This window comes from Amborella trichopoda, chromosome 2, assembly GCF_054954075.1.
Source record: "Amborella trichopoda isolate Santa Cruz 75 chromosome 2, AtrichopodaSantaCruz75HAP2 v2.0, whole genome shotgun sequence".
In the NCBI taxonomy this organism is placed as follows: Eukaryota; Viridiplantae; Streptophyta; class Magnoliopsida; order Amborellales; family Amborellaceae; genus Amborella; species Amborella trichopoda.
In genome coordinates, this window is record NC_142337.1 from 63,179,212 (window position 1) to 63,192,636 (window position 13,425).

A 13,425-nucleotide genomic window follows, 5' to 3' on the forward strand; every position below is an offset into this window, starting at 1 on the left:
ATCATTTTAAATTATTGAAAATAATTTTTTTATAGTTTTGTGTGGCGCGCAATAGTGTTAGGTATATACACCCAAAATTTCATCTTAATCAGATTTATGGAAAAAAAAAATTAAAATTCATATGGTGACATGCATTCTAAACCACATGATGAAGATCTGACGGCTGAAATTCCACCTATATTACTATTCATTATAGCTGTCCAGCTATTATAATGTTTACTCTAAACAAAAATATCATGATAATTGGACCTTTACGTATTTCCCTTTTGCTCAAACAACTTATTTTAAGTTTGACCGCCCTCCATTTTATTTTATTTTTTTTCGGGTAGTCAGCCACCCTCTAAATTAGCTTACATCCAAACAGCCTGCATAAGTGGCCAATATACAATGAATAAACAATTTTAAATCAAACTCAAACCTACATCTAATACAAATTGTTACAATGTAAATTATTTGATCCATGAAAGGCAAAAACTAAAAGAGACTAAATTTTATGCCATACTGTTGTTCCATGGTATAGTAGTGCAATTGGATTGCCCAACCTCAACTGAATACTGACCTGTGATAACTTAGAATCTGCCTTCAATATTTCCTTCTCAGCTTCACAGGCAATCTCCATAGCTTCCCTGTTTGTTACATAAAAAATGTATGCAAATATTAGGTCATCGAAATGAGAGTTGGCAAATGTAACACAAACGAATGCGGAAAATCGCATACCGAATTAATAGTTCTGGGGGCATGGAGACCAGGACTTGGACGAGGATACTCCCTTGTAATGAGTGATATGTAACATGCTCGACTTTCATCTTCTGAAACTCAACCAAATCCATGATTCTACATAAATTTTTTTTTTAAAAAAAAAAAGGATCCCATACACAATTTAGTTCAGAACATGCTACAAGTGGTACATGAGTAAGATACAAAGGGAGGTAATCGCTTACAAGATTCAATTTGAAAGAATATAACAGGAAACCAAAAAGGATATGCAGTAAATTCTAATCTTGGGTATAGTTAAAGACCAACAGATTTTGAAAACCAGACATTTTTCAAAGAAGCCTGGTTGTTTGCTAATCACCCAGTTTAAATAAATGAGCTGGAAGAGAACAATTACTTTGGTAAAACTAGGCAAATAAAGGGATATTAGAAAAAGACAATAGTACTGGATCAGAAGGTATCGGTCATTTGTTTAATTGCTTCGGGGAGTACTTCTTTCCTCGTGCAACTTTTACAATTCAGTCAATCCACATCTTCCAACTTCCATTTATGGTTAATTACGCTTAGCTCCAAATAAATCTAATCTGTAAGAAGAATAATTATAACTTCAGACCATTTCTAGAAAGAAAAAGATAGCTTGTTCATCATCTAAAGGGAGGAACAAATACAACCTTTTGAACACAGTTATGGCCATTTCAGTTATTTCTAAGAAAAGTATTAAGAGTGAACAGTAGTGAAATCTTAAAAGGAAATCCTGTACAGAGCATGCAAATCTTATTTTCAAGAGAGAAAAAGGAGGAATAGAGCAATCATCTTTAACCATGTGAAACATGAACCTTGCATAAACCAACCCATTATTGCATGTTTCCAAATGCCAATATGAGTCCGGAAAACGTCCTTCTAAAATAGCATAAATATGTATCATCAACGACAGAAAAAAAACAATGAAAGATTAAATGCCAATACTTTTTGCAAAGAATATTGCTGCATAGTAAAAGATTTCTGCTTTGGGAAATAGAGATAACTGAATACAAGAACATAAACTCACTTCAGTGAAGCCCTTAAACTCTTATTATTTTGCCAAAAAAAAATAAAAGAGTACAGTATGTGTGTTTTCCTCTACTCAGTTAATGAAGACATGGATGCGAAATACACTTGTTGATATTGATTGATAATTTACAAATAATACCTCAGAAAATTTTGACGAAAGAACATGACGCACAATTTCTTCAGCGTCATGTTGCATTAACGTGGGAGGATTCACAGCTTTGTCTTTCTTGCTCTTGCAACTCTTTTGAGGACTACATACAGCGGTGCTTGGTGAAATTGCAGGATCTGAAGATACCCAAATATATTACAAAATAAACCAATTTAGTTATATTACCAAAAACAAAAAGAGAACAGAAAGTTCAAAATGCAACAAGAACAAAAACATTATCCGCACAATGTCATAGTAATTATCCGCACAATGTCATAGTAAGTGATCTACTTTTTACAATTCATCAAGACAACTACACTACAGTTCATTGTCTAGGAGGACATTGTGTATTGAGTCATCTCCTATAAATTACATGAGGTTCTTGGGTCATTTGTTTTAGGGGTATTTTACTCATTTGATGTAACCCGAACTGTATAAATATGCAATGAATACTAATCTTCAATCAGAACATCAGTATTATAAGATCCAAGAGCTCAAAAACTTGAAACATTACGTTCCATAAGTTCCATTCACAATACACCAATATTGTTTGTCAAATGTGCTAATTTGTATATTATGTGGTACTCATATCTCAGGTACAACAAACAGATTCAGAATTTAATCACTGGCATATGGAACAGCAGGAAGTTATGCAAACTGATAATCATTGTCATAGAATTATAGAATTCCAGAATGGCTTAAAATGAAATTCAGGGTACTGGTGCATAAGCTATCTCACACAAATGTTAAGGCTTAAGGTTTTATGCATACGCTTGACGCAAACTATGATTATAGTCATTTTCACCTCAAATACATTAGAATCTAAATCACATAGAAGGATGGCATCTCACAAACACACAATCTATATACACATCTTATAAATTGCATAAGAGGTAACTTTCAAAAGAGAACACGAAGGAAAGCGCTCATGCGGTTATAACCAAAATGTTCAATGAACAATATAATAACTGCAAAAACAAAGCTTGGCACTTATTACCACGAGAAACACAATAAGCATACCTATGTGTATAAAGACTTCTGAAACTTCAGAATGGGAAGTTTGAAGCTGATGGCGAACACTTTCCCCAATATCATGGGCAGCACTGACACTCAAAAATGGATCCACCTGCAGGTACAAGTAAATGGAAGGAAACTACATAACAAGTAACTGAAAGGAAATTATTTAATGGGGTCTGAATCGACAAGCACAAGCACATTGTATCCACACAGGGGATCTTAGCATATTGTATCCACACATGCCCATTTTCAACTCATACAACCCATCTTAGCACGATGTAACCATACACGCCCATCTTCAAAACATACTCTCCCTCCCTCCCTTATACAGACGTGGCCTGAGATCCATATTCTAGGTATAACATGGCCTGAGATTCATTTCTAGGTATGCACAGGAAGGCACACCTGCTCTCCTAAGGATCATTCTATAACCGACATTAAATTCACAGGAAGAGTGAAATAAGCAAGAGCAAAACCACATTAGAAAGATCATGAATATAATTATACTCTCCAGATTCCACATATAAGTTGCATTTATTCCAAGTATCCCTTAAGCATTCTTATACACCTCCAGCCCCAAACCATTTGTTCCTAAACTGCGAAAAATGTTGAATCAAGCTAATATTAAATAAATAGGGCATAAAATAAAGAAAAAACAATTTCCCTCAACTTCCAATCTGCTTCACCATTAGATGGGACACCCTAAGTCTTTCCAGTGGGTCTCCTTTCTAATCATCAAAATTGATCATCATCAAAATTGATCATCATCAACATCAACATCATCATATGAGCCTTATCCCAACTATTGGGGTCGGCTACATGAAACGTATTCTGCCGCTCTTGGTTCGGGATTAATGAAATAGATGTGGCAAAAGCTTTACAGTCTGCCCACCAAACACAACCCTCCTCCTTTCTCGGGGCTTGGGACCAGCCATGGTGGAGTTCTAATCATCAAAACTGATATATTATAATTATAAAAATTTATGCAATACGTTACAAATATATAGCGATCTTTTTTTATGTGAAATTTTATTATTCGTAAATAAAGGATAAGAGATATAACATTTAAGTTACAAACAAGTATATAAAAAGGATCATAGCATAGAAAATTCAAATCGAGATCCAATCTCATAAGTAACAAACATAAATACCATGCTTAACAATTTTAATATGTTTCTTATATCCATCCGCTGCCTTTGATTCTGCTATCTAGAGCATGGGTGGTAATGCTGACCAAGAGGATTAATTTGACCACCAACTAAGAAAGTGAGTGACTGAATATTCTCCATTTCCTAAAAAAAATAGTAAAACTTTTCTGAGGAAAATTAATTTCTATTGAAATGCAAAGAGTTAACCATTGCCAAACCAACTTAGTAGGTGTTACTGATATTTTATAAAGAAATAACTGAAAAAGAACATACCTCTATATGAACATCAAGATATAAAGCAGAGCCAGCCTTCCTCCCCCGCAAGTGATGGCATCCCTGAATAAGATAAAACAATAAAAGCAGTCTTTCACATGCCATTGATTTAAAACATCAACACAACCAAAAACATGGGACGCCATAGTTTGGCGACATCAAACATGAGAACTAAGAATATCCTTGACAGGTTTTAAGATACACAGAAATCAATGTTCTAACCTTAATCACAAACTGAAGCTGAAAGAAGAAGCACACTCTACAAAGAGCACTACCCAAACATGAACCTTGAAACTTTATAAACTCCTTCATATGTTGCAAATAACAAGAGGTTTTTGTTTCGCCTTCTCATTGCATCAAGTAAAAAGAATCAATACCTCACCTTGACTCCTTCAACTTTGAGTATTGTATGCCGTATTGGAACCAAAAGATCTTGCGGAACAGCAGCATCAACAAGTTCCATCACACTAGGATAACACCACACAAAGATTCAGAGAAGTGCTTATGTACATTAAAATATTGTAGTTCCAGTTTATGTTACACTAGGAAAACAAAGCTCAATAACGTTTATTAAAAAAAATCAATTTGTTTACTTTTATGCAAACAAGAGTATATCTATTATAAACTTCAAATTAATTTCTAAAGAATTTAAGCATAATATATATGCTGATGATATGAAAATTAGGCCAACATGAGATATGGACCCTGGTAGTAGACATGATATATATACTTATGCTATTGAAATCAATTCAAGTTAAATATGATATATGATTACCTATATATGATTACCTATTGTATCCAGATTCAATTCCAGCTTTCAGTATCATTCCTGAGACGATTAGACCTGCAAGAGGATCCAGAAATGGTACTCCAAGAATAGCACCTCCTACATTTAATATTAATTGTATGAAGTTAAAGGTAATGCTTGAAAATTGGACTGGAGATTAAACTGGAAAGATGGATTGCCTGGATCAATCCAGTTTAATCGCCAGTATCACTGAATAGACCTGTTAAATAAAATAAACTTTAAAACTTTTGAATGGTGGTTATTTGGCAAGTTATTCAGTTGAATCAGTCAGTTTACCGTTTTAGCCATGCTGGTTCAACCCAGTTCAATTGGTTCAATCCAATTTTTTAAGAAACATGAATTCTTAATAAAACCAGACTGCTTTAAGCCTGATTTCCAGTTCAACTGCACAGTCTAACTTGTTTCAAAACATGCTTTGTGCAGATTGACCATACCGAATTCTTTTCTCAATGATACCCAGAACTAGAAAGAAAGCATGGTGCAATTTTTAGAGAAGCAATAATCAGCAACTTTTCACAAGAACACCAGATACAGTACGTGATTTAATATCAAACTGAAAGGTACTAGAGCCACTGATAAATGAATCAGAAGACAAAAATCTAGCCGACAAAGTAATTGTTGCGGCCAAAGAAGGTAGGACATGGTCAGCCCTAAGTATCTAAAAACTAATGGAAGTGCTCCCACTGATAATAGAATAAGCAAATATGCTGTATAATTACATTTAAGGTGGTTAACTCATTGATTGCAAACTAGTCCAAGCTGCAACAACTCGCCAGTCAAACTGAACAACAGGCTTGTTCATATCGGTACAGAGAATAAAGCCCAACAATTTTCCCACATCTGTAAAAAGCTCAACCATTTCTTTTTTTGGTGGAAAACTTGAATAGTTATTCCACCAAGTTAGTCAAGTTCTCCAAGAAGATAAAAAATTGATTTTCTTGGCTGTTTATTTCCTTTTTCTCATATTGCTCTTCAAGCAAAATCTTGTTTCTAAATTCATCCAACCCATTCATACCCTCAAGAATACTCTCAAATTTTCCCCTTTTTTTTAATATATATTCTTAAAGTACAAGTAGACTCATTTTCTGAGGAACAGGTCATGGGCCAGCCTCAAGCTTTTGAACTATGCAATTAATGATGAAAATTGGAGTTTTGCTCTAAATCAAAAACCAAATAAAATGATAATCATAATCATAAAACAAAATAAAATATAAACTCAGCTGACCTTAGAGTAGGGTTAATTCCGTAAGTTCCAAAAGAGGCTAGATCCAAGGCATATTCTATTTTTGCTATTTAAGGATTATAAGGAGTGTATGGGCATCTAGGATTCTATAACACCATGAGAAACACCATGTAATCTCGATATTCCTCACATTTGAATGAAATTAGAATTTATCATAGAAGAGGACCATATAAATGATGAGTCTCAAGAGAGAGAGATCATCACTATCATAACTTTTTAAAAAACTGATATTAGGACAGCATGGCTGAATTTCACACAAACTTGATCTTTGGATTTAAAATTCAAAAAGATGGGTGCCTACTCCAGAGAATAAAAAGTCTAGGACTACATGCACTGGTTAGCTGGTTCTGGCACCACGCTTGCTTTAAACAAGTCATCTTGCATTGCATGTTGGAATTAACTGTAGAAAGTAAAGCCAATATTTTTAGGGATTGGAGTTTTCTTCACAAACTAATCCCATTAAACAGAAGAATCGTGCAAGTATTGAGGCATACAAGTTCTTGTGCAACAGCCACAACAGAAAGGTAGAAAAAAGAAGAAGCTCACCCAAGATTATCATATGAACATTATAAAAGCACTCGCAGAACATTAAAAAAAAACCAAGTACAAGAATCACCCATGGAAGTCAGAGACAAGCTTACCAACTCCAGTGAGGGTAACTACAGAGGACACGGCATCTGCACGATGGTGCCATGCATTTGCTTTCATCAGTCCACTCCCTTCCCTTTCCCCAGCTCTTTTTGTAATCCAATATAGCCTGCCATGGAAGAACAACGAGTACCTATAATGAATAAAGTATCTAAATATATTACTTTGTGATAGCTTATGGTGAATACCAATAATAATTTGAAGTGTCAAAAAAAATGAAAAGAGCTATTTTCTAATAGATAAATGTCCTTCAAAATTATCTCCAGTATTTATAAATAATTTAGTACGTACATCCACGAGGAAATAACTATTTTGCCAACACAATCAGTGCTCGACCCAATTCTATTCTGGGCATCAGAAGTAATAAAAAAATGAAATACCCTGGGAGATGATGCTAATGAAGGACATGATGAATGCTACAATGCAAAAGGATTACTTATGCACAAACAAGACCGACTTTATAGTTCTTAAACCCGTAACTGAGAATAGAGAAATAACAGCAACGCTTCCTTATTGTTTCAATAACTCCTGCTCAGAATCGTTAGCTAGTACGCCTAAAGTCAGAAGATGAAAGTCCTCAAACCAAGTAATCAGGAAGAACAACTTAGAGAGAATGATTATAAAGCATCCATTTCAAGTGCCACCACTCACCTTCATATAAGCAATTAAGCAAAATATGGCTGCAACTATATTCTCGCAATTAGCATACAGGGAGACATACTGAAAAATGCAAATCAAATATCTGCAATGCTAGGGAAGCATTCAAATATATCAGCAATCACAAATGTTCCAATCTAATTAAATCTGTTGCAAGTAAATCCACTATGGAGGCAAATAAGGATTTTTCACTTGTTCGGCAGATGCAAGAGACTTGTCCTAACGGTAAAAAAGCCATAGAAGATCTAAGGGAAGCGGCCACAGAAGTTGAGCCATAAACTGGGGACACATTAGATATTCTCATCAAATGACTGGAACAGATAGCTTGCATACCCTTCTTTGACAGCTATTGATATGATTGTCATATTCAATGCCAGGATAGGGTGATCCATATCAATTCCATGATGATGGTGATGGCCTCCATGACCATGGCTACTTGCATGTTCATGTGCAATTGAATGTATACTTATATCAGGATTTGAGGTCAGCAGTCCCTGAAAATGAAGAACTCATATTTTTGGCACTTGTTCCGTAAGAGAAAGCATGCTATGCTTCTGACTTCGAGTTGATATAAATTTGCAAATTTGTATGAATCCATGATATGAACACTAATTTTCCATAAAACTTACCTAAAACATTAATTTCTCACCCATAGATTTCATAAGCAGCATTAAACTACAATCCTATATTTGCAATAAAGGTGTTCAATTTGAAAGACATGAACTCTACAATAAGAAATGAGAATAGCGTACCTGTAGGACATCCACAGCATGCCAAGCTATTCCACCCGCAGTCGCCAAAAGCATACCAGAAATTCCTAGCGCACCTAGTGTCTCAAACTTACCATGTCCTGAAACAAGAATAGACTAAGAGAGCAATAAAAACCCTTCATATTTAAAGAATTAGAAGATATCAAAGGATAATATGAATGAACAAGTTGAGATACAATATTTGCTTTTCCAAATGCCCCATTAATTTGCTTGCTGCACAATCAACATAGTCATATTGGGAGTGTATACTGCAACCTAAGGGACTATGATAAACCACATTAGGTTGGGATCATCACCATCAAATGAAATGATGGACCATGATGAAGATAGAGAGAGTGATACCCATAAGAACAGGTACATGACCGCAATGACTCCCTCTCCATCACTGACCATATTTTCATTAGATGGTGACAACTTTTCCAATATAACGCTGGATCATAGTACTCTGTCCCACTGTATTAACCAAGCATAAGCATCCACCAAGTTGTCAGATTGGACCAGTTTTGTCGAGTAGACAACTTAGCAGGGATGTTTCCTTTAAGAAGTACATAATAGAATTGAACACCAGGATTAAACCAAGAATAGGAAATCTCCTCAAATCATGCTAAATCACCAAATTTCAAACATTTTTTCCTCTTCAAACCAAGCCGACGTCCAATAGTGAATCCCTAATTGCAGTTTATTTGTTCAATTGAATTTTTAGAAATAAATATACCATTTTTAAAATTACAGATAGCATTAGACATGTCATCTCTATTTGAATTTCCCAAAGAAGTAGCTTCATATTCATTTGATGCTAAATAATTTCACGGAGAATGCATGAAGACAATCTTAAAACCATCCCCCACTGGTCACATCTCTCAAATAAATTCAAGGGAAATTTGCAAAAACCCCTCAAAATCAGACTTTCTGGACAACTTCCCCCCAACCAAGTTTTTTTAGCAACTTTTACCCCAAATTTAACTTTCCTAGCAAATACCCTCAAGTAAAAAAGTCACATTTTTTTAACGAAAATGCCCATACCCTGTGCAACAACTGCCGGACCCCCTAACAGTCCAGAGCCAAAGGCCAGACTGCCCTATCTTGTGTCGGACCGAGTGCTTTTCAGAAGCCCAAAGTGCCAGACCGCCACTATTTTGTGCCGGACCACATGCTTTTCAGAAGCCTAAAGTGCTAGACCGCATGCTTTCCAGAAGCCCAAAGTATCGTACCGCCCCTATTTTGTGCCGGACCCACACTTTCCAACAGCCCAAAGTGCCGGACAGCCCTTATTTTGTGCCAGACCGCATGCTTTCCACATCAATGTCTGGCTGTACGGGTATGGACATTTTCGTCAAAAAAAATATGACTTTTTGACTCGGGGGGGTATTTGATAGAAAAGTTAAATTTGGGGTAAAAGATACTAAAAAGAACTTGGTTGGGGGGGGGAGGTTGTCTAGAAGTCTTCTTTTGGGGGGTCTTTGTAATTTTCCCTAAATTCAATTGAGCATAGAAATCCGAAAAGTAAGAGAGAAATAGGTAATGCCATGAGTCCCTCTAAGAGGAAGAACATCTTGGTCAGACATAGAGGACCCACAAAGTCCCCCAATTCACCGGTTACAATATGAAACTGCCAAGGAAATGGAGAATGGCTGTTCAGTTTGTAGCCAGCTAAAAGGTTTCAGAAGCTCACATGTAACACCGTGAAGTTATGCCTTAACTTCAATACATACCAAGTGACCAACAGATAACCAAAAAGCAATCTGAATATTGCTCTGCACTCAATCTTGATGAAGCATTAATATCCATCAACAATAGCACGATCCTTCTTCTTTATCATGAAATGAAGCACTAGCATACTTAGTTACACTTTGTTTTACCTCTTAACAGTTACATTTTTTGAGGAAGTGAGTAACATTATCTGCTCTAGCCTTCTTATCTTTTCTTTTTTTTAACTAATAACAATTTTATCGTAATCTGTGAAAATTACATGTCTTCTTGCTGCCAAAATTGTATGTATTTTTTTATAGTTGTCAAAATTACATGCATTGTGTCAGTTTATTAATTATTGTTTACAACACTAACACTGCTGTTGGGAAAAAAAAGCTACTTGAGAATCATGTGTTTAAAGTCAATGGAGTTTCACCATATGGATGTTCCTTGTCCTTTGGAACCCTTGCCGCCCTAAATGACCACCAAGCAACACCACTAAGGATCTGCACAGTAACAATGCAACTAAAATACATAAGTGGAAAATATTTCTAAAATCAGCACATAATGAACAATGCAAATGCATTACAAAAATAAAGATAATACTGATTGTCTAATCAAATGAGCTCCCAAAATAAAATGATTGTATAATCTAATGATAAAGAATCAAAGAGAGTACTATCCACATGGATCGATTTCTAGATATTAACAATCTACAGTGAAAGACCATAAGAAGCAAAATATTTAAATTTTCATATAATAGACTATAAAGCACTTAACATGCCTTACTAGCCATATAATCCAGTTAAATGAGAAAGGCCCCTTTTTTAAATTGTTAACTTGGGAACTGGTAGAAGTGGAACTCATGACAACACCTGACACTCTGACCACCTATGCATTGAGCCCGTTCTATTAACCAAATATTACAGGAGCTCACAATTTCATAATGAAAATATATAATGATACTTAGAGAAGAATACCCATTGATAGGTTTAGCCTTTAGGAAATCCAGACTGCAAAGATGAAGTATGAAATACGGGAGTATGTCATATTTACCAAACAAAACATGCAACCACTACGTTTTCCATGATTATACAAAAAATAGTTACCCCGTAAATGTGAGTGAGAAAGAGAGACAATGGCCATTGAATCATTCTAGAAATACACCTATCAAGTTGGGACGCCATTTAAGCTAATAGGCTTTGTTAGCAAAAAATATTGGAAAATAACGGTGATTCTAGTTAATCAACATGATGCTGAATATCAATTATGAAGATTTTTTGCGAGATTTCATAAATTAACCATTAATTGACCAAATTCATACAAAATCAAAACAACCCAACTATGCAACTATCATTAATTTAATCATGGATGCGAAAAAACAAAATGATTCCAATGATCTCCGTTCAAGACCATCAGATTTACATCCAAATGAATAAAACCCACAAAAAAAATCAGAACAACCCAAAAATTCAGAACAGCCCAACAATGAATACTTAAGAGGCTTCTCTCGCTCTAAAATACTAAAACCCATAATCAAAGAGAAAGAAAACAAGACCCAAGAGAAATGGCATTGATGGGTTCCACTTACAATATCAGAAATTGAATGAGCAGCATCAGCAATGATTGCAGTGCTCCCTGATAAATAACCTGTCAAAGATTTCCCTATTGCTAATGCAATATCAGCACCTAAACCCAACCTGAAAACATAATCAGCCTCTTTTCCATCAGGGTGGTGATGGTGGGCATGTCCCATATGCCACCTCTTACTGGTTTTTGAATAGTGATTATCTTCAAATGTGACGAAAAGATTATAGTTATTGCTGGAATTGTACAGAGAGAAACTAGCCATAAACGAATTTGATGGGGGAATCTTGTGAGAAATAGAGAACAAGGCATGGTGTTGCCTGAGTAAATGGAACAGATTTTGAGGTCTAAAACCCATGAAATTGGGATTGGATTTCAGTTCTTAAATGAGTTTGTCTGGTCTTAATGGGTTTTGTAAACTGATAAATTGAAGAACTTGGGTGACCAGGTTTTGATCTGCATGCGTTGGGTGTAAGCACTGTTGACTAGAGGCTACAGAAGTAGAGAGAGAGAAAGAGAGAGATCGTGTCGATACTCGATCCAATGGTGCACTCCTTTCCTTTTCAAAAGATTTTAGGAAAATTTAAACGAAAAAGTTTATATAAGGATTTTTTCTTTTTTGTGTAATTTTTCAATAGATCAAGGAAGCACATTTTAAAGGTGTTAATTGGGGTGGTAAGCCGTAAGAATAGATACCACAGTACGGTAATTGGGTTTGGGATGCTATTATCACGATCTTTTTTAAAAAAATATAAAATTATATACTCAAAAATTCATCATTGTTTTAATGTTAAAAAACTCTCTGATTTAAAATTTTTTATAATGTGTATATCTTGTAACCCATTATATCGACCGTTCATTCTCAAGATTTTCATATGTTTATAGATCTACTTGATTTTATTTAATTTTAGAGTTCAATATTTTATTATTGGATATGAAAATTAATTTTGATATAATTTTAATAATTTTTTGCACCAAAATTACATGTTATTATAAAATTTTGGGGACACACAAATTTAAAATAATGCACTTAAAAGTATTAATTATATTTGACATCTTCAATAGTAGAAAATGGGTAAATGTTTAAGGTGATTTTTTTTTGGGGAATCGTCGATTCAGATGGGAAAATGGGTAAATGCTAAAGCCTTTTCATGAAGACTAGGTCTTCATATAAACTTCATTGTATATTAATTTCTCTAAATATATTAGTAATTGAAGCACTAAAGTAGTTTATTTATTTTATCTATGGAATTATTTATTATGAGATTTTTTTTTATAATTGATCATTGTATATGAAATCCAATAGATTAAATTATATCACAACATTCAATAAATAGTTTTTGACTTTGGGCTAAAACAATTGCACACCCTCAACCACCCAATCTTAAATTCACACTTAACTATAATTACGATCTCTTTGTATCAAAAGTAAATGGTCTCATCATATATATTTTCTTAATTTATACACACTTAGATATATGCATCCATAGAGTTTGGATTGTAGCTTAGTGTAAACTATTTAAGGCTATTTTTAAATTAAGAAGGAATTTTTTTAAAAAAAATTAAAACTAATTTTAAATTAAAAAGGAAATTTTATTAAATATATCTAATTTTGCAACAATTTAACAGTGTCATTAGTTTGAAGTATTACATGTATTTGATAGGTCTTTTGA

At 34.5% G+C, this 13,425-nt stretch overlaps 1 protein-coding gene across 24 annotated transcripts; it reads right to left on the reverse strand.

Annotated features, from left to right (window-relative positions):
• Positions 1-282: 282 nt before the first annotated feature.
• Positions 283-12,150, reverse strand: LOC18445309 (Cation efflux family protein). 24 transcript variants are annotated; one of them, XR_016050083.1, is made up of 13 exons: positions 11,757-12,150; positions 10,602-10,671; positions 8,459-8,556; positions 8,040-8,200; positions 7,043-7,158; positions 5,140-5,194; positions 4,728-4,817; positions 4,351-4,413; positions 2,933-3,038; positions 1,904-2,049; positions 718-809; positions 560-626; positions 283-365 (listed from the first exon to the last, which is right to left on the reverse strand). XR_016050083.1 is itself a non-coding variant. In XM_088859383.1 (13 exons), the coding sequence occupies exons 1-13, from the start codon at positions 12,108-12,110 to the stop codon at positions 351-353; spliced, it is 1,467 nt and encodes a 488-aa protein (XP_088715509.1). In that variant the 5' UTR covers positions 12,111-12,150; the 3' UTR covers positions 283-350. The 24 variants fall into 24 exon arrangements, 12 of the variants coding, with proteins under 12 accessions (XP_088715509.1, XP_020529805.2, XP_088715515.1 ...); XR_016050082.1 differs by having other exon boundaries at positions 5,140-5,236; XR_016050084.1 differs by having other exon boundaries at positions 5,126-5,236.
• Between the last annotated feature and the right edge of the window lie 1,275 nt (positions 12,151-13,425).

What these genes read in the sequence shown, in the direction of transcription:
- LOC18445309 (XM_006855448.4), bottom strand. Translation starts at nt 12,110, where the DNA reads ATGGGTTTTAGACCTCAAAATCTGTTCCATTTACTCAGGCAACACCAT. An exon ending in AGTTACCCTCACTGGAGTTG is followed by an intron (nt 5,237 to 7,042) that starts GTAAGCTTGTCT and finishes TATTAAATGTAG; the next exon opens with GAGGTGCTATTCTTGGAGTA. An exon ending in CCCCCAGAACTATTAATTCG is followed by an intron (nt 627 to 717) that starts GTATGCGATTTT and finishes TGTAACAAACAG; the next exon opens with GGAAGCTATGGAGATTGCCT.